The 26,310-nt window shown below is 42.4% G+C and overlaps 1 protein-coding gene across 2 annotated transcripts in view; it reads left to right on the top strand.

Annotated features, from left to right (window-relative positions):
- LOC111951822 (arginyl-tRNA--protein transferase 1) overlaps positions 1-26,310 on the top strand; it is a 181,009-nt gene that overhangs the window by 34,696 nt on the left and 120,003 nt on the right. Inside the window, exons 6-7 of one of the 2 annotated variants that reach the window (XM_023970061.2) lie at positions 5,444-5,658; positions 11,147-11,275. In XM_023970061.2, the coding sequence (XP_023825829.1) occupies positions 5,444-5,658; positions 11,147-11,275 (344 nt within the window). Of the gene's footprint in view, positions 1-5,443; positions 5,659-9,002; positions 9,132-11,146; positions 11,276-26,310 lie in introns of both variants that reach the window. The other variant, XM_023970060.2, reaches the window with a different exon arrangement.

The following is a 26,310-nucleotide window of genomic DNA, read 5'->3' as shown; positions in this document are numbered from 1 at the left end:
CGCTTCATTTTTGTAATTAAACATTTTTTTTCTTCCCCAAACGAATAAACGATGTCCTGCTCCTTCCCTGACTTTTCCTAAATGGTTGTATTTTACATTGCTCATTTGTCAGAATTTTGAAATCACAAACAGTGAAGTATTTTGAACATTTTACCAGTTTTTTTTTTCTTTTTTTTTTCTTTCTTTCTTTTCTCACACATATTCCTAACTTAACCCACCAAGACAATATGCTGTAGGACGTTGGTACCCAGCCGGGCGCTAATTCGTCCCTCTCTCTCCTCACTGAATGAATGACAAATAGATGAATGGGCAACAATCATTCACCTTCACAATTTCATTTAAAGATAGGCTGTTATGGGACTGTTTTATTTACTGTAATTCTATTACTAATCAACTTTATTTTAAGGGAAATTAAAATATGCTAAATGTTGCACTAGGCCTTTAATGCAAAACATATCCTTGACTCTATCCAACTTTATGAGCAGGGAGAAAAAATTATGCCTGCCCATCGAAACTATATCCAAACTAATTTCACGCATAATAAGAGTTAGCCTATAGACAAGATTTAAGTTGTAAATAATCTGATGGACAATATTGTCAGTTGTAAAATTGTATATGAAGAGATCATCTTCAAGAGGGCTCATCTTGTAATTTACAGGGAAAGGATAATCACTTTATCAAACCCTCCCTCAGTCACATGCAGGTCAACATTTTGAACTCTATATACAATGTATTTGGAAAGTATTCAGACCCCTTGATTTCTATTTATTTTTTTACGCTACAGGCTTTTTCTAAAATGTATTAAAAAAAACAATCCTCAATCTACACACAATACCCCATATTGACAAAGCAGAAACTGATTTTTTAAAAATGTTTGCAAATGTATTAATAAAAAATATACCTTATTTACCTAAGTATTCAGACCCTTTGCTATGAGACTTGAAATTGAGCACACAAAACACACATCTGTCTATATAAGTTCCCACAGTTGACAGTGCGTGTCAGAGCGTGTCAGAACCCAAGCCATGAGGTCTAAGGAATTGCTGCAGCATTGAAGTGGCCTCCATCCTTCTTTAATTGGAAGCAGTTTGGAACCACCAAGACTCTTCCTAGAGCTGTCCGCCCAGCCAAACTGAGCAATCGGGGGAGAAGGGCCTTGGTCAGGGAGGTGACCAAGAACCCGATGGTCACTCTGACAGAGCTCCAGAGTTCCTCTGGAGATGGGAGAACCTTCCAGATAGACAACTATCTCTGCAGCACTCCACCTATCGGGCCTTTTTTGGTAGTGGCCAGACGGAAGCCACTCCTCAGACAGCCCGATTTGGAGTTTGCCAAAGGCACCTAAAGGACTCTCAGACCATGAGAAACAATATTCTCTGGTCTGATGAAACTAAGATTGAACTCTTTGGCCTGAATACCAATCGTCACGTCTGGAGGAAACCAGTCATCATCCCTTCCAACAGGGCAACAACCCTAAGCACACAGCCAAGACAACGCAAGAGTGGCTTCGGGACAAGTCTCTAAATGTCCTTGAGTGGCCCAGCCAGAGCCCGGACTTTATCTCGATTGAACATCTCTGGAGAGACCTGAAAATAGCTGTGCAGCGACGCTTCCCATCCAACCTGACAGAGCTTGAGAGGATCTGCAGAGAAGAATGGGAAAAACTCCCCAAATACAGGTGTCAAGCTAGTAGCGTCATACCCAAGAAGACTGTATTCACTACCAATTGTGCTTCAACAAAGTTGAGTAAAGGGTCTGAGTACTTATGTAAATGTATTTCGTTTTATTTGAATACATTTGCTAAATAAAAAAATTGTGTAGATCTTTTATTCAACCCATTTTAGAATAAGGTTGTGAGGTAACAAAGTGGAAAAAGTCAAGGGGTCTGAATACTTTCCTTTATGCACTGTAGTATCAGAAGGCACATATTCTGCCGTTTCTATTACCTTTTGTCAAATAACACTCATAATTCAAGAGGTGCAGCTCTATTTTCACTTTTTCCAAGAATATCCGTGCTGTCCATGCATTCGGCACATGACACCTCCCGCGGCAGCATTGCTCTGGCTACTAAGCTACTATTACAAGATGCTATTTATTTATGCAATTCATGCACTGGTGCTTTTGTTTAAGAATGCAGCAAATAATTTCACCTGTGCACCTGGCTGACTTATCTTTTTCATTTCTACTTTGTCAAAAGCTGTAACTGGACTTTATTCATGACTAGAACTCTATTACTAATCTAATTCTAAAAATAAAGGTGATCAAATGAATTAGACTGTCTGTTTTTATTGTAAGGGAAACAAAACTAGGCTATGGGCCTACATTATTTTCCCTAGGAATTTGTAGGATTATACAAAACATATCCTTTACTCTATCTAAACAAATAACTATACTTTAAAAAATATATAATTACACAGTTATTCATGCAATCCTTCAAAATTGTTTATGCACTATTTATCAAGCGATGGTGCTTATGTTTGCTGCACCTTGCATGTTGATATGCATATGCTTAATACGATTCTTCAAAAATCAAGTTATTTGATTTCTTGGAAATGTTCTTAATTCCAACATGGCTCAACCCTCGTCTTAAACTCAAGGAAGTGAGGAAAATAAGCTAATGGTAAGCAATTAAACTTCATCTCAAAGTTTCACTATTGATTGTTTTAAATCCAAGTATATTTGTTAGATCAGTAAGAAATATGCTAACAGGATTGCCCTTACTAGCTAGCTCATTGCTTAGCAACAATCATGATCTTAAAAATATAGTTAAGAAGTTCATGAGAAAATCCTGCTTTAAGAAGAAATGTTTTAGGAATTGCACTTAAAAATGATCTTAAACTTGTTTAAAAAAAAATATTTTAAGCTTTTTTTGTGAGTGTGGGCCCAGGTCATGATCAATTATATATTTATTTTTCATTAATCATTGCTGCGACAAAATCATGTGAAAAAATTTGTAGCAGTAAAAAAAAGTGTAGAACCCTGCTATGTGTTTGGATCAGTCAGTGTACAGTCTGAACAGAGGCCAGAACCTGTTATGTGACCGCTCCATCTTGCCCTGACTGTTTAGTTTATACTTATTTGGAGGGAAACCATTTGACCGCGCTGTCACTCCTGCTCGGGAACATTCTCTCTTTAGTCACATGATATGGAGAGAATGTGAAGATATACAAGGGAAGGAGGTAATGCTCTCCTCAGTCCTCTGACTGAGACACATGTCCTTTTCTGTTTGTCTCTGTGGGAGAATGTGAATTGGATTGGCTACACCATGGTGCTACCCTACAGAGTTCTGTTGAAGCTATTGTAGACTTTCATTGCAAAAGCGTTTTAATCAATTATTTGGTGACGTGAATATATTTAGTATAGTTTCATCTAAAAACTATACATTTGTAAATGTTTTACAATTTGTATGAAATTCACAGTGGATGGTCCTTCCATTCCTCCTCTGAGGAGCCTCCACTGCCTCGCGTCCTCTCGCCACTATCCCGCCTCCTTCTCAAAACCCATTAGAGGAGAAGGTCAGATGGGATGGACCTCTAGCTTTCTCATCCAATGGGATTTTGAGGAGAGAGGATACGAGGAGTATGCAATTCAGATCTTCCCTCCCTCTTTTTCTTGCTTGCTAGCTTTCTCACGCTCTCTCTCTGTCTCGCTTTGTCTATCTATCTCGTAACTTGGTGTCTATTGTCTAGAGTCTAGACACAGAATCACTCAACCTGACCCATAGCATTAGCACCCAGACAACTGCAAAATCAACCGTGACAGGGATTTATCTATGGTCTCTTGGGGCCCTGATTCAGAGTTCAGATAAGCTCACAACGCTTACCGCAATGAATGATTTACAGAAAAGTGTGTAGCCCTCATGTCAAAATACCGCCCATATAGATATTGACAGGAGTGTACAGTGCATAGTATGTAGAGACATTAGTTAGTATGTGTAGGTCTATGCTGAAGGCTGAGGATCGTTCCGCCCAGTTTTGATACAGGGCCATATTAGTTAGTAAAATGCTTTGCAACAGAAAATGAAAACTATTTTTCTGATTGGACACGTTTTTAGGTAGTCCTTGTTTGTTGTTTTCTTCCGTTTGATGACTAGTGAATATGACCCTGGTTCTGGTTCCTGACACTACTCCTTGCCCTCTCCTCCTGCGGGTGTCCGATATGACGTTCGCCAATCAAGAGGGTGGTTTTGGTGGACGCTTGCAGAAGGCCAGGTGGGGATGGATGGAGTTACTGGAGCTGCATTGCGCAATATATGCATGCGTCAAGTCAACAGAGTAGTCCGTCTGTCTGTCTCGGTCCTCTGTCATGTAGATGCAACAGACTCCTCTGTAAAGAATGAGGTTTGTGTGTGTATCACCTTTAGTAGTAGGTCTGGAAGAATATCCATTTTCCTTACAGTACTATGTTCTCCTATCCTGTTTAAGCTGTATCAGCCTGGTTTGTATGTTTGTCTCTAAGACACTGCTCTTGTGATTGTAGTGTGCTCCCTCCGATGTCCGCAACAGACACACACCTCTGCCTAGGACTCTGATGTGTGGAGCAGCTACTGACATGCTGGAAAGCTGACCACTGTTTCCCATCAGAACCTGCAGCTCTGTCCAAACCATCCAGCACATACACACAGTCATATACGGTCATGATCTTCGTCATTCGATTGGGAACTCCCCAGAGGCAGAGGACCTTCCATCTCCTAAGTTGATACTCCTTTATTTGAAACCTAAAGGTGTCCACAAAAAGCCAAGAAATCACTTGCAGTCAACAAACACAACCCATGCTGTTTTATAGGTTCTCGTGCGGTGATGTCATGTAAAGAGTATTGAGGAAGGGGGAAAAAATAGAAAACGACATCCATGTAGATCTGTTTTTTTGTGTGTGTGTGGGCGCATGCGTGTGGAGGCTACGCTAAAGCAAACAAGGCAATCCGACTTCCCCTGACGGGAGCAAAGCCACTGGAAACATGGCCTCTCACCCACAAAATATCCCCAAATGTGGGACTCATCATCAATGGCAACATCGTTTAAAAGTAACCACATCTTTCTCACTCCCACACTACCGTGTTAATAAACCTCATGCAGAAGTCTTGCACAAAGGGGAAACTTGTTCTCCTGTTCCATAAGGCTGTAATTTAGTACTCCCCCCCCCCAACCCCCCACCCCCACCCTCTTTCAACTCTTTTTCGCATTTTTTTAGTTTTTTTTTTTTACATTGAACAGTTTTGGAAATGCCATACCCCAAGGTTGTTTTTGGAGTGGAAAAAGGGTTCCGATGTGGTGTCTTAACATCCTGAAGTTCTTGCACCCTTGGAAAGGAAACTTGCGCTCCCATCCATACCATTCTCATTTCTAACAATAGTATTTATTCTCTCCCTCCCACCCTCTCGTTCTCTTACTATTTTTCTCCCTCTCTCCGTCCCCCTCTTCTCCATCTCTCTCCTCCCATTCAGGGGTAGGAGCGGACCCCGGTAGGCCGTTGTGTAGGAAAGCCAAAGAACTGAGGAAGGCGCGCCGGCTGCAGAAGGAGCAGAAGAGACAGGAGGGGGGTGGAGTCCCGGCCTCTGTGACCTCTAACCCCGCTACGCCCGTCCAGCTCAACCAACCCAAAGCCCTGGAGGAGTTCATCAACGAATCTCTGCCCGATAGTCCTCTGCACCACCTCGAGGTAAGCAAGAGAGGGGTTCAGGTTTGCAACTACTTCCTAGCCCCTACTCATTCAATGTCTACAGATCTGAAGGAACCTGATGGGTGTAAGTAATACAGTGATGGCGCCACCTAGCCTTCCAGTGGCTTTAGGTTTCCTCTATATTGCTTTATATCTATCCACTTCCAAAGGATCTATCTTCAAACCCAGCCAGAGAGAGGCCTCTATCTGCTTCCCTAACCCAGTGACTTCACCATGCGTGCCTGTGGGGAGAATGGTACGGCCAGAACTCAAGTGGAAAATCCAGCACTTCACGACACAAACTCAACCAAATGGTAGCCTGACCACACACACTGGGTCAGGTTACCCCAAGTAATCACATTCAAACGACTGTGCAGAGCTCTGCATTGTTTAAGAGATGTAAATCTACTTTTGGCTCTGGGATGTACTGCAGGCAGGGCTTCATCCCAAATGGCACCCTATTCCCCATAACCTATAGTGTATTACTTTTGACCAAAGCTCTATGGGCCCTGGTCAAAAGTAGTGCACTATGAAGGGAATATAGTGCCATTTGGAGCACAATCCCAGAGAAAAAAATGTCCCTTTCCAGTATAAGGCGAAGTTTTGGTCCATCCTCTTGACTTTCGCTGAGGTTGGTAGTCTAGAGTGATGTCAGCTTTTGATTAAGCCAGACCTTGAGACGAGCTATTCATTCCCTGACTGGCACTGAGCACCCATCAGACTCCTCTCCCAATCAGCTCATCTTAGCTGATTAGATTACTTCCATTGGCTGTGATGTTTACTCATTCAATTTCCTTAAGTGGATGTACACACAAGGTCGAGCCACCCAATTTGAAGGTTAATTTATTGTTTGGCAAGTTAAGATGATTGAATGGCGCATGTTTGAAACACGAGTTTGTAGGCCTAAAGCATGCCGATGGGCTGCAATCAATGCTAGGAATTGGGATGTTTAGGATTCTGATGATATGGAGATAATTGAATCTGTTTTTTGTCATTCACACCGCTCTTTATGACTTTGGGAGTCTTAGTCTTCAGCAGGACACTTAAGACAGCAGGAGCCTGTTCAGGATGATCAAATATACCAGAACATTCAGAATTAGACGTGAATTGAGTCGAGCAGATCTGACTGCCTGTCATGTAGAATAGGGATCGTGCAAGTCTGCTCTATTTATTCTATTTCTATCGACAACTTTCTATCAGAACGTTTCATATCACCAAATACTCCCCCGTTCAGATTTGTTGAGTAAGCTGTGGAGCTACAGGGGGAAAACTGAAGGTCTTGGACCGCAAGGATATTTTGGGTGTTTACACGAATGCAATTAACAACACTCCAGCTCCACTTCATCACCAGCACAACTGTTAAACATGTCAGACCGCCTGAGTGATGGAGTCAGACGATCATTAGGAAAGGACCGGGAGGAGGAGAGAACTATGTACATATGCCCCCAATGAAAGAGACATTGAGAGGAGAGGTGATCGAGGGTAAGGGGCCCCTGACTATAGGTAAGGCCCCTTCCCTTGTATTGATAGATACATTGAGACTGTGGGAATCGTAGTAAAGCCTTTTCCTTTAACCACAACCCTGTTCACATCCACAACCCTTGTTTTACAGTAAAACTAGTGGCTTTTAGTGAATGACAGATGAGATGTCTGGAGGGTCAGGTTGGAACACATGCTTGTGCCCTTGCCACCACCAGGGGTCAGTGTGGCCACACGATTGACAGCCCCCCCTTCCCCAAAGGGAAGCGTATAACACCAACCTGTTTCTCTGTCTCGCTCAATATGCCTTCCTATTATTTATTATCTTTTAGTTAAAACCCACTCTCCTCTCACACGTTGCTCTTGTTTAGCCATTGGCCTTCTCTGTTTATCAGACACATTCTTTAGTCGGCGAGTATCTCTTCTGCGTGTTTTTATCAAAGAGAACAGGATTTGGGCTCACACAGAGTTCCACATGTGGGACAGCGTATCGTCTTACAGGGGATTTTGAAGGCCAATATCTCTCCATTTTAATTACGTGGCATTACAGAAACATTATTGGAATGGTTTGGTGTTAGTCTGTCGGTGCCATCTCATTCGATTGTTATGAGAGCGTTGCGTTTTCACCAAACTATCCATTGTGGTGTTGGCTCAATAAAACTATTTCGGTGTATCAAAAGATCTGGAGTTTTAAAAGTAAATTAAAGAGGCCTTACTTACTATTATCTTTTACGTAAAAGGCCCAACATCTTTGTTTGAATATACAATGCGTGTACCAAGCAGTCATATGAGAGGCCTGTGCATGTCCAACTCAAACAAACCTTGGGTTAAATTCCCTCGCAGGCTACTATTCAAATGGCAGGGGCATGTTGGCCAACAAAAGCTTAAAAACAAAGATATTTAATTAAAATGAAGCCGGGGGGATTATGAAAGTTGAATTCTCACATTCTCAACACTAGTGGTTATGCTTTATCCAACGCTCTATGTCCTGGCTGCCTGACTTTTGGGCCTGTTTAAAACTGGTTCTAATCCTCCCCTACTGTAGCTTGACATGACATGGTGAAGCACTGGAAATGGGGTTTATAAGAGGTACACACACACACAGGTCATGTTTGAGTGATCTCTTTGTTTTTTCAGGAGATCAACCCAGGTAAGGTCTTTAAATGATGTTTCTGTTAAACATGATGACAAACACTTGTGGTATTTACCCTATTTGTCCTCTTTTGTCATGCTCTCACCTGTCACTCTGCTTGTCTCCATGGAGATGGACACAAACACGCCCTCCTTCTTAATCAACCTCACTGCTTGGGTGTAGCACCAACACCTGTGGTTGCGGTAATAGAAAACTGCAAAACTGCACAACTCCCACCCAATATGACTTCTGAATGCTGTTTTACTGTGTTAATCATTGTCAAGTACCTTTTTTCAAGATGTATAATAAAGGCTCACCTTGGGTGTATCCTGTCCCCACACACGTGGAATATAGAATGCTTACTTAATACAAAACATCTTCTTAAAAGTGTTCCACAAGGGCCTACCTTAAAGGAGGGAAACGGCTTCGATGGTTTAAAGCCTGATGTGGCATGCTTGAAAATGAGAAATGTAACACTCAAAGATTTGCCTTAGTTTGCTAGTACCCATAAGTGACGGACAGAGTTAGTAGAGGAAGAGACATTCCGTTTACCCTCCATTCTGTTTCTTTCATACTTTAAAAAAATACATTTTTCCTCCCCCTGATTTACTATGTGAATGTGATGTGTACCCTCTGTGTGGATTTGTCTCCACTTATCGTTCTGTGTCCTATTGAAATGCCTGTCTCTCTTTATTTTTGTCTTAACCCTTCTCTGCCCGTCCCTCTTTTGAAGGTGAGGCTAGTGCGCTCCAACCCCCCCAGTTCACAGTTCAAAGCCTCTTTCGACGCCTCCTACCAGGTGTACAAACTCTACCAGATGGCCATTCACCACGACCCTCCAGACAAGCCCACCGAGAGCCAGGTCAGGGGTCAGCAGGTCAAGCTGCTCAAGGGGCACAGGGGGAAGAGAGGGTTAAGAGGTGCTTTTGATATCAAAACACAGTGAACAGTGTTGAGAGTAAATTCAATTGTCTTTATTATAAAACACAATGTGGAAATTTGTCTTTGGCTTCATAACATGATTTCTATGAAAACAAATAACATTAAAACATCATCAGGAGCATCTTGTCAACATTGGGTGAACATCTTGAACCGACAGATGTAATTGTTATCTGGAGTTTGCCAAATAGTATAGTCAGTCTCTCTCCAATGTGAGCGAAGTATCTCTGACCAATGTTTGTGTGAAATCTGTCATCAGGCAACTAAGATGATACAGATGAAAGTGAATGGGGTGCTAAGTGAAAGAGAATAGAGACATTTGATAGAGTAGTGGAGGGAAATGGCGAGAACGTGGAATTACGTGACATGAAAGAGCAAGTTACATAATCACTCTCTGGCTATGGAAGTGGTTAGGATGGAGAGAAGAAAAAATAGAAAGTGTGACTGTGGGTCAGTGGAGGCTGCTGAGGGGAGGACGGCTCATAATAATGGCTGGAAAGGGGCTAGTGGAAGGGCATCAAACACATGGAATCCATTTATTTGGTATCATTCCACTAATAATGCTCCAGCCATTACCACGAGTCTATCCTCCCCAATTAAGGCTTCACCAACCTCCTGTGGTATGGGTATGAATGAAAGGGAGAAAGTGAATGAAGGACTCAGGATTAGGGGAGTGTGTGTGTCTGTGTGCGCACGCTTACATGTTTGTGGATGTCTGAATGTGTGTGCATGTGATCTGTTGTTCGCTCGCAGGGGGAAATGTTCCCATACACGGAGGAGGTTGAAGGCAGTGTTTCTACAGGTGCCTCAGTCTAATTGGGTCTTTAGTTTCTGGATGTGTCCTAAATAGCACCCTATTCTGTACCTAGTGCACTACTTTTGACCAGAACCAAGTAGTGCACTATGTAGGGAATAGGGTGCCATTTGGGATGCTACCTCTAGCTGTTTGAATACGGTGGCAGTCAGGTATTCATTCCCATCCTCTTCCTCTTTCCTTCATCAGTCTTCCACTCCCTCTGTGCCCATCACTCCTGCTCGTTTGTTTTTATTCCATTCCCAACCAGTCGCAGTTGTTGAACTGAAGCATCCACTTAAAATTCAGTGTTAGCATTCGTTTGTCGTTTTTGCCCATGCTGGCACTTGACACACTTGGAGGATTGTCTCCGCTCTGCGGTTCTCACCAGACATTCTGTCTCGAAGGCTGGAGCTATACTATACCTTAGCCTGATTTTTATCTGTGTAAATCTCACACCACTTGGGACATTGCTATTGTCTCATATCTGGATGTATACAAGAGTAAAAGTGAGTGTGTAGATCCCTATCTGAATGTGAGTGTGTGTGGAATGTGGATGCCTGTTGTTCCTTGAATCTCATATCTTAGATCTCCATTCAACCTCTAGTGAGTGCCCTGTCTTTCTCGTTGAGGGTTCGTCGTCAACCGTGACGCGGGGGTGGTACACTAGCCTCATCTTCAGGGTCCCTGGATCCCTCATCTCCAGGCAGTATCCACCACTGGACTCACTCTCCCAGAATTCTTAGTTATGGTTTATTGTTAATTCTATGGTTGGAATCTTGATTGGCCTGACTCATCTCAATTCAGAACCCGAGCAGCAAAAAAAAAAAAAAAAGAATCAAAAAAACTTTGAACTGGGAGTCTGAATTGCTTCAGTAGAACCTTTTTATAGTGCTAAACTGCTTATGCGGCATTGTCTAAAACCTCTCCACTTATTGTTTGGTTCCCCTATTGTCTGTCCACCCCCCCTGCAAACCACTACCACACCTTCCTCCTCTTCATTCTCCCTCCAAAACCCCAACTCCATTCTGTATGTCCTCATTCTTCTTCGCCGTTTGTCTTTCCCCCTTCGCTGTCCCCACTCTCGACAAACAATGTTGACTTTATCCATCCCTCCACTTCTTCTTTCACCATCCTCTCCGAAGGTGAGGCTAGTGCCCGTCAATGATGATGATCCTCAGTTCATGGCGACCTATGAGCAGTCGGCAGCGCTGTACGCACGCTACCAGATGGCCGTTCACGGCGACACCCCTTCCGAGTGTAACGAGAGTGAGGTACGGTAACGTTTCTGACATCGCACCTACTGTAATGCACCGGGCACAGTGACTGCCACAATGCCACCATGCGCTGTGCTGTACACGCCACCCTGCCACATTTTGCTCCTCCATCACAAACACAGTACCATCCATAGAAGGGTTGAAGTTATTTTTTGTTACCAATTAACTTGAAATAAATATGAGTATTCATTTAATGTCAGCAGAAAATATGCCTAGATATGAATATTAATGTATTTACATTCTATCTGTCAGCAATCTGTCCTGTTGAGAATTTTCTGCCGGTTTTCTTTTCCATTTTTGAGTACAATGTCAATGTCCTTAACATCACATGATTGCTCTGACCGCGTAGCATGGTGACACAGCAAATCTCCTGCATGCTTGTTTGCAGATAACCTCATACACATACCCATTGTGGTGTGTTAGTTTAACGGTTAGATTACCCTGCATGCCAATGTAAGTTGATTCCATTGTGTTTGATGGTGATTTATGACTAGGGGAACTCAATGCATGTCATTGCCTGCGTGTTTCATGGGCTGTGTCTCAAGGCATCCTATTCCCTATATAGTGCACTACTTTTGAGCAGAGCCCAGAGCAATTACAGGGAATAGGGTGCCATGTGTGATTCAACCAGGGTTAGATAAGACACACACATGGAACCCCATTGTTATTAATGCCTCTTTTTAAAATCATTTTTATTTCACCTTTATTTAACCAGGTAGGCCAGTTGAGAACAAGTTCTCATTTACAACTGCGACCTGGCCAAGATAAAGCAGTGCGGCAAAAACAACAGCACAGTTGCACATGGATAAACAAAAGTACAGTCAATAACACAATAGAAAAATCTATATACAGTGTGTGCAAATGGAGTAAGGGAATAAATAGGCCATAGTAGCGAAGTAATTACAATTTAGCAAATTAACACTGGAGTGATAGATGTGCAGATGATGATGTGCAAGTAAAAATATGGTGAGCAAAAAAGTTAATAAAAACAATATGGGGATGAGGTAGGTAGTTGGATGGGCTATTTACAGATGGGCTATGTACAGCTGCAGCGTTCGGTAAGCTGCTCAGATAGCTGATGATTAAAGTTAGTGAGGGAGATATAAGTCTTCAACTTCAGCGATTTTTGCAATTCGTTCCAGTCATTAGCAGCAGAAAACTGGAAGGAAAGGCGGCCAAAGGGGGTGTTGGCTTTGGGGATGACCAGTGAGATATACCTGCTGGAGTGCGTGCTACGGGTGGGTGTTATGGTGACCAGTGAGCTAAGGCGGAGCTTTACCTAGAAAATACTTATAGATGGTGGTTGGTCCACACTCTGAGGTGTGGACCATCGTCGGGGCAATGTTATAGATTCAAGTTGAATGACTGCAGTGCGATCAGGGAGTTAGTTTCACTCTAATGAACAGGAAGAGGCTGGCCTGAATACTGGATACTCCTCTCAATCAACAACTATTAATCACAACACTAGACTCTAATGAGCCAGTGTGGATCATATGGGTCATTCCACAAATAGTGCATTTTGGGTAGTAGTCAAAAAAACGGATTTTCAATTAATTTTAAAATTCTGTCATAGAGAGCACATGTTTGACTTCATAAAAAACATGTTTTCCCATCTCAAGGGGAAAACAGTCAATCTCTGTTACTTTATTGGCACTTACTATAGTGCCAATAAAGTAACAGAGATTGACTGTAACAGGGTTGAGGTTTTATCTTAAATGAAACATAAATCCCCTTGTGATGGGGAATGGAAACGGAAACTTGTTGTGTGCAACCGCAAGCTGCAATTTGAGTGCAACATAACACGGAACCCAAACCGGAATTGAGTGCAACCTTACACGGAACCCAAACTGGCTGCGTGCGTGAGCCATCGTGCGCAAATGTATTTTGTCCCCCTACACCAAACGTGATCACGACACGCAGGTTAAAATTTCAAAACAAACTGAACCAATGACATTAATTTGGGGACATGTCGAAAAGCCTTAAACATGTATGGCAATTTAGCTAGTTAGCTTCCACTTGCTAGCTAATTTGTCCTATTTAGCTAGCTTGCTGTTGCTAGCTAATTTTTCCTGGGATATAAACATTGAGTTGTTATTTTACCTGAAATGCACAAGTTCCTTTACTCCGACAATTAATCCACACATAAAACGTTCAACCGAATCGTTTCTAGTCATCTCTCCTCCTTCCAGGCTTTTTCATCTTTGAATTTATATGGTGATCGCATCTAATCTTTCATAGTATTGCCACGACGACCGGCAAAACAGTTCGTCTTTCAATCACCCACGTGGGTATAACCAATGAGGAGATGGCACGTGGGTACCTGCTTCTATAAAACAATGAGGAGATGGGAGAGGCAGGACTTTCAGCGCGTTCTGCGTCAGAAATAGAAAGGACTTCTATTTTAGCCCTTGACATCGCAGACGCTCGTTGGTGCGCGCGCAATAATTGAATAACAAGGATTTCTACATTTATTTTGCGGCTGACGTGTCCGGTCTGGTCAGCATGTCACTTTTTTTATTTATTTTATTTTATTACATTGTTTAAACATTTCTAGCCCATCTTCATTATGGGTAACATTGTTATGCTCGACTCACTCAGTTTTCCACCACTGAACACCAGAAAATGGCCAGGAAGAGTAGAACCAGCTCACCTGCTTTTACACTATGATTTGACTATTATACTGTATATTCAATGTTTCTTTTGAAAAAATTATTTTAAAAGGAATAGTTTCACCATATCAGTTCACGTAACAGTGTCGACCTTAAAATGAAGGACAGACTTAAATTCATCATTAATCACATAACAAATAATCTTCAGAAATGACTTTGTCAAAGCAAGGACATAACTAGGGCTTTAAAATGATGGTAAAAACTTGAAGAAATGTTGGTGTAAGTGGGTTAACCTTCAAACTGATTTTTGGCACTTTAGCAAGTCTATATTCACCTTAAATCTGAGGTGAATTAAATCTAATTAAAATCTGATTTAAGTCTCTATTAAAAAGCACTTCAGAAAGCATTCACACCCTTTGACTTTTTCCACATTTTGTTGTTACAGCCTGGATTTAAAATGGATTAAATTGAGATTTTTTTTTGTCACTAGCCTACCCAATAATGCCAAAATTGAAAAGCTGAAATGTCTTAAGTCAATAAGTATCAACCCCTTTTTGTTATGGCAAGCCTAAATAAGTTCAGGAATAAAAATGTGCTTAAAATGTGCCTTGATGACAGCTGATGCAGCACTCCATCACTCTCCTTGGTCAAGTAGCCCTTACACAGCCTGGAGGTGTGTTGGGTCATTGTCCTGTTGAAAACCAGATGGGATAAGTGTGCCTTGAATTCTCATTAAATCACTGACCGTGTCACCAGCAAAGCACCATCACACCACCACCTCCATGCTTCACGGTGGGAACCACACATACGGAGAAAATCCGTTCACCTACTTTGCGTCTCACAAGGAGACGGTGGTTGGAACCAAAAATCTCAAATTTGGACTCATCAGACGAAATGACAGATTTCCACCGGTCTAATGTCCATTGCTAGTGTTTCTTGGCCCAAGCAAGTCTCTTCTTCTTGTTGGTGTCCTTAGGAGTGGTTTCTTAGCAACAATTCGACCATGATGGCCTGATTCACGCAGTCTCCTCTGAACAGTTGATGCTGTCTGTTATTGAACTTTGAAGCATTTATTTGGCCTGCAATTTCTGAAGTGCAGCAGAGGTAACTCTGGGTCTTCCTTTCCTGTGGCGGTCCTCATGAGAGCCAATTTCATCATAACGCTTGATGGTTTTTGCAACTGCACTTGAAGAAACTTTCAAAGTGCTTGAATGACCTTCATGTCTTAAAGTAATGATGGTCTGTCATTTCTCTTTCCTTATTTGAGCTGTTCTTGCCATATGGACTTGGTCTTTTACCAAATAGGGCTATCTTCTGTATACCACCCCTACCTTGTCACAACACAACTGATTGTCTCAAATGCATTAGATGGAAATAAATTCCACAAATGAACTTAACAAGGCACACCTGTTAATTGAAATGCATTCCAGGTGACCTCATGAAGCTGGTTGAGAGAATGCCAAGTGTGCAAAGCTGTCATCAAGGCAAAGTGTGGCTACTTTGAATAGTTTTCAGCCTTTTTTTTGTTTACTACATGATTCCATATATATTATTTCTTAGTTTTGATGTCTTCACTATTATTCTACAATGTAGAACATAGTACAAATAAATAACCCTTGAATGAGTAGGTGTCAACTTTTGACTGGTACTGTATGTAAATTAGATTTCTGTATTTAATATTTTATTTTGCCAACATTTTTTAAAACACTTTCACTTTGTCATTATGGGTTCTTTTGTGTAGATGCTTAAGGGGGAAAAAAATATATAATATTTAGAATTCAGACTGTAAAACAACAAAATGTGAAATAGTCAACAGGTATGAATACTTTGAAGGCACTATAACAGGCTTTTAAAATACAATATTGGTGAACAGTTTCTACTTAAAATATCGAAGGGCTTCAAAATGTGCCTTATTTGCTTCCCGAGTTTCGCAGCGGTCTAAGGCATGGCATCCCAGCGCTTGAGGCATCACTACAGCCCTGGGTTAGATCCCAGTCTGTATCACAGCCTGCTGTGACCGGGAGACCAATGAAACGGCGCACGATTGGCCCAGCGTCATCCGGTTTTAGGGAGGGTTTGGCCGGCCTGTATTTTCTTGTCCCATCATGCTCTAGCGGCTCCGTGTGACTGGCTCCGCGCCTTTTAAGTTGACTTCGGTCGCCAGTTGTAGTGTTTCCTCTGACACATTGGTGTGTGGCTGGCTTCCGGGTTAAGTGAGCAGTGTGGCTCTCGACTTTTGCCTCTCCCTAGTCCGTACAGGAGTAGCAGCGATGGGACAAGACTAACTAACAATTGGATATCACGAATGGTGGTAAAAAGTAAAAAAACGATCTACTCCATTCTTGGAACGACCCATATACACTATACAGTGATCCCTCGCCACTTCGCGGTTCACTTATCGCGGATTCGCTATTTCGCGGATTTTCATAATGCATTTTTTTTTTTTTTTTGGTGCATTGTGCTCTGCATTCTGATTCGCTAAAAACTCACTCCCGCTTCTTGTATCAAAACATGCTACGAATTGTGCTATCATTTTGTCGTCTCGTGCAGTTATGTGTACGTACATAAAACAGCTTGGCAAATTTACATTAAGTTGGCCAAATTATCTTGTAATTTCGAACATCTCCTAAACCCATAATGTCGACGAAACGGCCTACACGTGAGTCACTGTATTTGTATACATGTAATAGTTGCTAATTGTAAAAAAAAAAAAAGTTTTCTATTTCGCGGATTTCACTTATCGCGGGTCATTTTCGGAACGTAACCCCCGCGATAAACGAGGGATTACTGTATACAGTTGAAGGCGGAAGTTTACATACACTTAGGTTGGAGTCATTTAAAACTCGTTTTTCAACCACTCCACAAATTTCTTGTTAACAAAATATAGTTTTGGCAAGTCAGTTAGGACATCTACTTCTAATTTTTCCAACAATTGTTTAGATAGATTAATTCACTGTCACACTTCCAGTGGGTCAGAAGTTTACATACACTAAGTTGACTGTGCCTTTAAATAGCTTGGAAAATTCCAGAAAAGGATGTCATGGCTTTAGAAGCTTCTGATAGGCTAATTGACATCATTTGAGTCAATTAGAGGTGTACCTGGTGATGTATTTCAAGGCCTACCTTCAAACCCGGTGCCTCTTTGCTTGACATCATGGGAAAATCAAAAGAAATCAGCCAAGACCCCAGAAAAATTATTGTAGACCTCCACAAGTGTGGTTCATCCTTGGGAGAAATTTCCAAATTCCTGAAGGTACCACGCTCATCTGTACAAACAATAGTATGCAAGTATATACCGCTCAGGAAGGAGACACTTTCTGTCTCCTAGAGAAGAACGTACTTTGGTGCGAAAAGTGCAAATCAATCCCAAACAACAGCAAAGGACCTTGTGAAGATGCTGGAGGAAACAGGTACAAAAGTATCTATATCCACAGTAAAATGAGTCCTATTTCGACATAACTTGAAAGGCCGCTCAGCAAGGAAGAAGCCACTGCTCCAAAACCGCCATAAAAAAGCCAGACTACGGTTTGCAACTGCACAAGGGTACAAAGATCGTACTTTTTCAACAAATGTCCGCTGGTCCAATGAAACAAAAGAACTGTTTGGCCATAATGACCATCGTTATGTTTGGAGGAAAAAGAGGGGGTGCTTACAAGCTGAAGAACACCATCCCAGCCGTGAAGCCCGGGGGTGGCAGCATCATGTTGTCGGGGTGCTTTGCTGCAGGAGGGACTGATGCACTTCACAAAATAGATGGCTTCATGGGGCAGGAAATGTGTGGATATATTGAAGCAGCATCTCAAGACATCAGTCAGGAAGTTAAAGCTTGGTCGCAAATGGGTCTTCCAAATGGACAATGACTCCAAGCATACTTCCAAAGTTGTTGCAAAATGGCTTAAGGACAACAAAGTCAACGTATTGGAGTGGCCATCACAAAGCCCTGACCTCAATCCTATAAAAATGTGTGGGCAGAACTGAAAAAGCATGTGCGAATAAGGAGGCCTACAAACCTGACTCTCAGTTACACCAGCTCTGTCAGGAGGAATGGGCCAAAAGCTTGTGGCAGGCTACCCGAAACGTTTGACCCAAGTTCAACAATTTAAAGGCAAAGCTACCAAATACTAATTGAGTGTATGTAAACTTCTGACCCACTGGGTATGTGACGAAAGAAATAAAAGCAGAAAAAGCATTATCTTTTATTCTGACCTTTCACATTCTTACAATAAAGTGGTGATCTTAACTGACCTAAGACAGGGAATGTTTACTAGGATTAAATGTCAGGAATTGTGAAACTGAGTTTAATGTATGTAAGGTGTATGTAAACTTCCGACTTCAACTGTATACGAAAGTATGTGGACACCCTTTCAAATTAGAGGTTTCGGCTATCTCCGCCACACCCGTTGCTGACAGGTTTATAACATCAAGCACACAGCCATGTGATCTCCATAGACAAACATTGGCAGTAGAATGGCCTTAGAATGGCCTTGCTGAAGAGCTCATTGACATTCAACATGGCACCGTCATAGGATGCCACCTTTCCAACAAGTCAGTTCTTAAAATTTGACCTGCTAGTGCTGCCCTGGTCAACTTTAAGTGCTGTTATTGTGAGGTGGGAAAGGCTAGGAGTAGCAACGGTTTAGCCGCTGCTCAAAACTCAGTGGTCCCATGTATGGGCTACCACTTAGCGGCTAAACCGTTGCTACTCCTAGCCTTTCCCACCTCACAATAACAGCACTTAAAGTTGACCAGGGCAGCACTAGTGTAAAAATCGTCTGTCCTCTGTTGCAACACTCACTACAGAGTTCCAAACCGCCTCTGGAAGCAACGTCAGCACAAGAACTGTGTTGTCGGGAGCTTCATGAAATGGGTTTCCGTGGCTGAGCAGCCGCACATAAGCCTAAGATCATGCGCAGTGCTAAGTGTCGGCTGGAGTGTTGTAACGCTTGCCGCCATTGGACTCTGGAGCAGTGGAAACGCACTTTATGGAAGGATAAATCACGTTTCACTGTCTGGCAGTCTAACGGATGTATCTGGGTTTGACGGATGCCAGGAGAACGCCATCTGCCTTAATGCATAGTGGCGACTGTGATGATTGGTGGAGGAGTAATGGGGATGTTTTTCATGTTTCTGGCTAGGTCCCTTATTTCCAGTGAAGGGAAATCTTAACGCTGCTGCATACATTGACATTCTCGACGATTCTGTATTTCCAACTTTACTGATAACAGTTCAGAGAAGGTCCTTTCCTGTTTCAGCGTGACATGTGACAATGCCCCATGCACAAAACGTGGTCCTTACAGAAATGGGCTGTTGAGATAGGTGTTGAAGAACTTGACTGGCCTGCACAGAGCCCTGACTTCAACCTGACTTCATCGTTCACCTTTGGGTTGAATTGGAAGTCCTACTGAGACAGCCCTAATCGCCCAACATCACAGCCCGAACCTCACTAATGCTCTTGTGGCTGAATTGAAGCAGGTCCCCGCAGCAATGTTCCAACATCTATTGGAAAGCCTTCCTTGAAGTTGAAGGCTGTTATCGCAGCAAAGGGTGGACCAACTCCATATTAATGTCCATTATTTAGGAATAAGTAGTTCGTGCAGGTGTCCACATACTTTTGGTAATGTAGTGTCTCTTTCCTTCAAAACTAAAGCAACCACTATCTATTTTATGAGCATGTTTCATTGTGTGTGTGTTTGCATGTGATAATGTGGTTGTGGCTAATGTACCCACAACGTTTGTACACAAGTGATTTAGTGATGTTACTTATTTACTTGTTGAACGTTTTTGAAACCCTTTTCTGTGGCAACTATGGCAAATCCAACTAGATGAGGTCCATTCACAGCTGAAATTGAGACCTAGGCTATTGAATGAATACTGCTACACAGGAAATAAAGAAGTGCACTCTTGGAGTCTCGCGCAAGGTTTGGCGTGTGTTTTTACCATCTCGCCATAAATCTTCACCCGCAGTTGAAATATTTTGCTGTGAAACAGGGATGTTTTCAGTGTCTGGGAGCACATATAAACTCACAATTGACTTTTGCAGGTGATTGGGGTGGAGGAGGAGACGAGGTTGTTTAGTTAGAATGCGGTTCCTGGACATTCTCTTTTGAAGTGCACTATCTAGGGAATTGGGTGCCATTTGGGACTCAGCGTCTCAAATCAAATTGTATTTGTCACAAGCTTCGTAAACACCAGGCATAGACTAACAGTGAAATGCTTACTTACGTGCCCTTCCCAACAATGCAGAGAAATATAGAATAATAATATGAGGCATAAATAACACAAGGAATAGTCTCTCACTCGTACACACCTGTGAGGACCCTTTGTCCCAGAGGGCTGGAAAAACCTCCACCTGCCTAGCTATCTGCCAACGGCGCACAGCAAATTACCTAATTCTCCAGCTTGTAAAAATGAGTGAAGTCAGTCAAGAGTCCGTCAGTGGTGACGGATTCTTTCCTGGTGCCATAACAACACCAGGACTGTTAATTGTGAAGGTGTGAGTGCATGTATATTTGTGTTCTGCCCAGTTTCACTGCTGTGTTGTGAGACTGGGACAGTAGAGTCTCCCAGGGACAGAAAGGAGGACTAGAGAGGTGTGGACCACAACACTGACATCTGTCTGTTTCGTGCAAGATTTAGGTATACATTTTTTTGTGGATGGGGTTGCCAGGTTTGATGGGGTTGCCAGTTTGGGTTATTGACGGTGGTATGCATGAGGCTACGGGTGAATGTAAGGCTGGTTAGTTATTGTACCATCTGGGTTGTACCAGTTACCCTGTTTCACCTTCATACCAATGGGATTGGGAAGAAAGAGGTTTGTAGGACTATGAAACCTCGATTTGTGTGCTAACAGTAGTATTTTTGATACACAAAAATTTGACATAAGTTTTATGTTTATTTTAGGACTTGTTTGTGTTTCATGACAGGGAAAGTATCCGTGTTTAGTTTATGTATATGTGCCTTATAGATCCATTGTAATATAGTGCCTTCGGAAAGTATTCAGACCCCTTGACTTTTTCTTACATTACAGCAATTTTTCCAAAATGGATTAATTTGTATTTTTTTCCTCATCACTATACACACAATACCCCATAATGACAAAGCAACAGCAGGTTTAGAAATCTTTGCTAGCTTATGTAAATTTGAGTTTAAAACGGTTTAAAAAAATAAGTACTGTATTCAGACCCTTTACTCAGTACTTTGTTGAAGCACCTTTGGCAGAGATTACAGCATAGAATCTTCTTGGGTATGACGCTACAAGCTTGGCAAACCTGTATTTGGGGCGTTTATCTCATCTCTGCAGATCCTCTCAAGCTCTTGTCAGGTTGGATGGGGAGCGTTGCAGCACAGCTATTTTCAGGTATCTCCAGAGATATTCAATTGAGTTCAAGTTCGGGCTCTGGCTGGGCACTCAAGGACATTCAGAGACTTGTTCTGAAGCCACTCCTGCATTGTTTTGGCTGTGTGCTTAGGGTTGTTGTCCTGTTGGAAGGTGAACCTTTGCCCCAGTCTGAGGTCTTGAGCGCTCTGGAGCATGTTTTCATCAAGGAACTCTCTGTACTTCGCTCTGTTCATCTTTCCCTCAATCCTGACTAGTCTCCTTGTCCCTGCTGTTGAAAAACATCCCCACAGCATGATGCTGCCACCACCATAGGGGTGGTGCCAGGTTTCCTCCAGGTGTGACACTTGGCATTCAGGCCAAAGAGTTCAATATTGGTTACATCAGACCAGAGAATGTTAGTTATCATGGGCTTAGTTTTTAGGTGCCTTTTGACAAACTGGAAGTGGGCTGCCATGTGCGTTTTACTAAGGAGTGGCTTCCATCTGGCCACGACCGTAAAGGCCTGATTGGTGGAGTGCTGCATAGATAGTTGTCCTTCTTGAAGGTTCTCCCATCTCCACAGAGGAACTCTAGAGCTCTGTCAGATTGACCATCGGTTTCTTTGTCACCTCCCTGACTAAGGCCCTTCTCTCTCGATTGCTCAGTTTGGACGGGCAGCCAGCTCTAGGAAGAGTCTGGTACCCTTCTACAGATCTGTGCCTTGACACAATCCTGTCTCGTAACTCTACGGACAATTCCTTCGACCTCGTGGCTTTGGTTTTTGCTCTGACATGACCTGTCAACTGTGGGACTTTTTTTTATATAGACAGGTGTGTGCCTTTCCAAATCATGTCCAAACAATTGAATTTAACGCAGGTGGACTCCAATCAAGTTGTAGAAACATCTCAAGGATGATCAATGGAAACAGGATGCACCTGAGCTCCATTTCGAGTCTCATAACAAAAGGGCTGAAATACTTATGTAAATAATGTATTTCTGTTGTATTTTTAAAACATAAAATGTTTTCATTTCATCATGAGGTAGTGTGTGTAGATTGCTTTGAAAAAATACATATACAATCATTTTAGAATAAGGCTGTAACGTAACAAACTGTGGAAAAAGTTAAGGGCTCTGAATACTTGCCAAAGGCATTGTAGTTGGTGTAGTTGTCCAGGGGGAAGGGGCTTGACATTTTGGAGTAAATTATTTGGAACTCCAGCCTGCATGGTCTTAAAGCCTGCTTTGACAGACACACACACAAGCACCACACCTGCCCCTATGACACTGCTAATTACAACTTCCCCTATTCTACTGGACCTAAGCCACCCACCTCGAATTGATAAATTCTTCCCACCCTTCCTGTTTGACCTTCTGTTCACATTAGTTTAGACATGGCCCCCTCTCACGCCTGCTATTCTGTGGCACCATATTCTTTGCTGCTACTGGGTTACTGTCCTTTACACTGTCAGTCCAAATTCGCTCCGTACAATATGGTGGACCGTGCAAGCTCCTTCACTACTTATAGGCCCTTCAGATCAGCAAAACTGGAAGGTTTAGTAATAAAGGAAACGGGAAGGAGCACATTGGGACCCTCTCAACCAATTTGACCCTACAGTATATCTTCTCTCTATAGCTAACTCTATCTAGCACTATATCCTCCTCTCCCATTCTCCATCCATTCCCTATTCATTTACAGTTGAAGTCGGAATGTTGCATACACCTTAGCCAAATACATTTAAACTCAGTTTTTCACAATTCCTGACATTTAATCCTAGTAAAAATGCTCTGTCTTAGGTCAGTTAGGATCACCACTTCATAAAAAAAATGTCAAATGTCAGAATAATAGTAGAAAGAAGGATTTATTTCAGCTTTTATTTCTTTCATCACATTCCCATTGGGTCAGAAGTTTACATGCACTCAATTAGTATTTGGTACTTGGGTCAAACGTTTCGGGTAGCCTTCCACAAGCTTCCCACAATAAGTTGGGTGAATTTTGGCCCATTCCTCCTGACAGAGCTGGTGTAATTGAGTCAGGTTTGTAGGCCTCCTTGCTCGCACACGCTTTTTCAGTTCTGCCCCCAAATTTTCTATAGGATTGAGGTCATGGCTTTGTGATGGCCACTCCAATACCTTGACTTTGTTGTGCTTAAGCCATTTTGCCACAACTTTGGAAGTATGCTTGGGGTCATTGTCCATTTGGAAGACCCATTTGCGACCAAGTATATCATCCTGACTGATGTCTTGAGATGCTGCTTGAATATATCCACATAATTTTCATCCTCACGACGCCATCTATTTTGTTGGCACCCTCCTGCAGCAAAGCACCCCCACAACATGATGCTGCCACCCTGTGCTTCACGGTTGGGATGGTGTTCTTCGGCTTGCAAGCTTCCCCCTTTTATGGCCAAACAGTTCTATTTTTGTTTCATCAGACCAGAGGACATTTCTCCAAAAAGTACGATATTTGTCCCCATGTGCAGTTGCAAACCGTAGTCTGGCTTTTTTATGGTGGTTTTGGAGCAGTGGCTTCTTCCTTACTGAGCGGCCTTTCAGGTTATGTTGATATAGGACTCGTTTTATTGTGGATATAGATACTTTTGTACCTGTTTCCTCCAGCATCTTCACAAGGTCCTTTGCTGCTGTTCTGGGATGGATTTGCACCTTTCTAACAAGTTTGCACGTGGTGGTACCTTCAGGTATTTGGAAATTGCTCCCAAGGATGAACCAGACTTGTGGAGGTCTACAATCTTTTTTCTGAGGTCTTGTCTGATTTCTTTTGATTTTCCCATGCGATTTTCTCAAGCAAAGAGGCACCGAGTTTGAAGGTAGGCCTTGAAATATATCCACAGGTAGACCTACAATTGACTCATGATGTCAGCCTATCAGAAGCTTCTAAAGCAACATCATTTTCTGGAATTTTCCAAGCTGTTTAAAGGCACAGTGAACTTAGTGTATGTAAACTTCTGACCCACTGGAATTGTGATACAGTGAAATAATCTGTCTGTAAACAATTGTTGAAAAAATGACTTGTGTCATGCGCAGAGTAGATGTCCTAACTGACATCCCAAAACTATAGTTTATTAACAAGAAATTTGTGGAGTGGTTGACAAACAAGTTTTAATGACTCCAACCTAAGTGTATGTAAACTTCCGACTTCAACTGTACCTACCCCCCTCCTCCAGAAACTCTCCTCCCCCATTCTTCCTCCTTTCCCCTCCAGGTGAAGTTATTGAGCAATGGAAAGTGTTGTGCATCGTTAAAGTGGTGAGGGCTCGTTAGGGTTGTTGGTGACCTGCCATGCCCGGTGCTGCGTAGGGGGAAGTTGGGTCATATGATGTTTTGGAGGTATTTATTAATCTATTAAGGTATTACCTAGGGACACACTCTGGTAGACTATAAAACAGTGCTGCTTTCTGAGACAGCAGGTGTGTGTCTGTGTTTGGGCAATGTGTGTTCCCGGGTTTCCTCAACTCTGGTGTGGATTTGTTATCCATGAGGGGCCCTTTTCCTCAGGAATGGAGTCTACACCCTTGGGTGGTTTCCCAGATATGGGAGAGGTTCGGTAGGGACGATGTAGATCTTTACTACGGCTGTCCCCCACCCCAAAAAATAAATCTTAATTTGACAAATCGATTGGTCAACATTTTTAAGTGTCTTTTTCCATATTTAGACACATCCTATGTGTTTTAATCAGACCAGCTAGTTGCACTGAGATTGTCTAATGCTTTAAGCGCTGTTTGATTAAATAATTAAGACACACTAGAGGGAGTCTGACCGCAATTGATTTGATTGTGCTGGACCGGGCTCAAACTTAATGGGCTGTGTACAAAAATGACAGCGAGTGCGTGACTAGTACCCATTGTCTCTCTCCTCCCTGCTGCTGCGACCACCACAGAACATCAAGTGTTTATCGCGATGTCCGTGTTGCTGAAACATAATTACAGCCATTTCTGACTGAGAAGTTCTGTTTCTCCGAAATCCCTCATTTGTTTAGGAAAAACATTCCTTATTCCCTCAACCCTTCCTCTCATTCGTGACACATTAATGCATCACATGCACATGACCAATAGAGCCTGACCTATAGCATATCATAATCGTATCAATAAATTGGTTATAACAACCTCCCAACACCATAACACGTGACAGCAAATTGGATGCAGTTGACGTGACAAACTTGAAACAAGGTAATGTTTACTGGGCGGTCTGGAAGTAAAGGGGAAGTCAATAAATTTGATAAAGAAAAATAAGGATAAGGTGCTTTTATGTGAGTCAATCGTTGTTTTGTTTTTGTGAAGCCAAAGACTAAGTGGCATGCATTCGTGAATACAATTGCTGAAATAGAATGGTGGATTTGTTTACGCTAATCTTCAAGGGTCGCTTTATTTTATTTTGAAGCTAAAATGTTTGATTTGCATTGCAAATCATGAATGACTCGTATGCTCTGTGATGACATGAACAAATTAATGATTGATTGATTCAGTAGCGTATAGTATATTGAAATATAGGCCTACGGTATTAAGACTGAACAGGATGCGCTCATACAATGTGGACAGCGACCGCTATCAAACTCGGGAGAAAGCGCATTATAAAATGATATCATTTTTATTGTTGCACCATTGTCTTTAACCATGTACAATTTTAGTATAACTTTTTTTGAGTGGAATGTGCCATCCCCACGGCCTCCACAATGGATTTGTCCACTCGGACCCGTGTGGGCATTTAGAATTCAGGCTGTAACACAAATTGTGGAATAAATTAAGGGTTATGAAGGCTTTCTAAAGGCACTGTATGTCTCGGCTCGGTACATCGGCAGACTGCCCTTGCTCGAATCAGTTGGTTTGCGAGACTAGGGAATGGCAGGCACTGTTCCACCAATAGTCTGCGGTGCAGGTTCACTTGACAATTGTTTAGCGTTCTTTAGGAGGCTTGGTGTTTCTGATAGTCACTTCCTCTCCCGGTTGCTTGTACCTCGGCTGGATCTGAATTGCAGGACGTGGAGATGGATTGGGTTGCTGGTCGAGTTGAATGTCTTCCGGCTCCTGTGCACTCTGTTGCCGGTTACGGGAGGCTATTCGAAAAGAGAGGGCGACCAGGTTCTGTAGGTA

The sequence above is a fragment of the Salvelinus sp. IW2-2015 genome, linkage group LG25, assembly GCF_002910315.2.
Source record: "Salvelinus sp. IW2-2015 linkage group LG25, ASM291031v2, whole genome shotgun sequence".
In the NCBI taxonomy this organism is placed as follows: Eukaryota; Metazoa; Chordata; class Actinopteri; order Salmoniformes; family Salmonidae; genus Salvelinus; species Salvelinus sp. IW2-2015.
The sequence above is the reverse complement of the archived record's forward strand: the minus strand, read 5'-3'. Positions and strand labels throughout refer to the sequence as shown.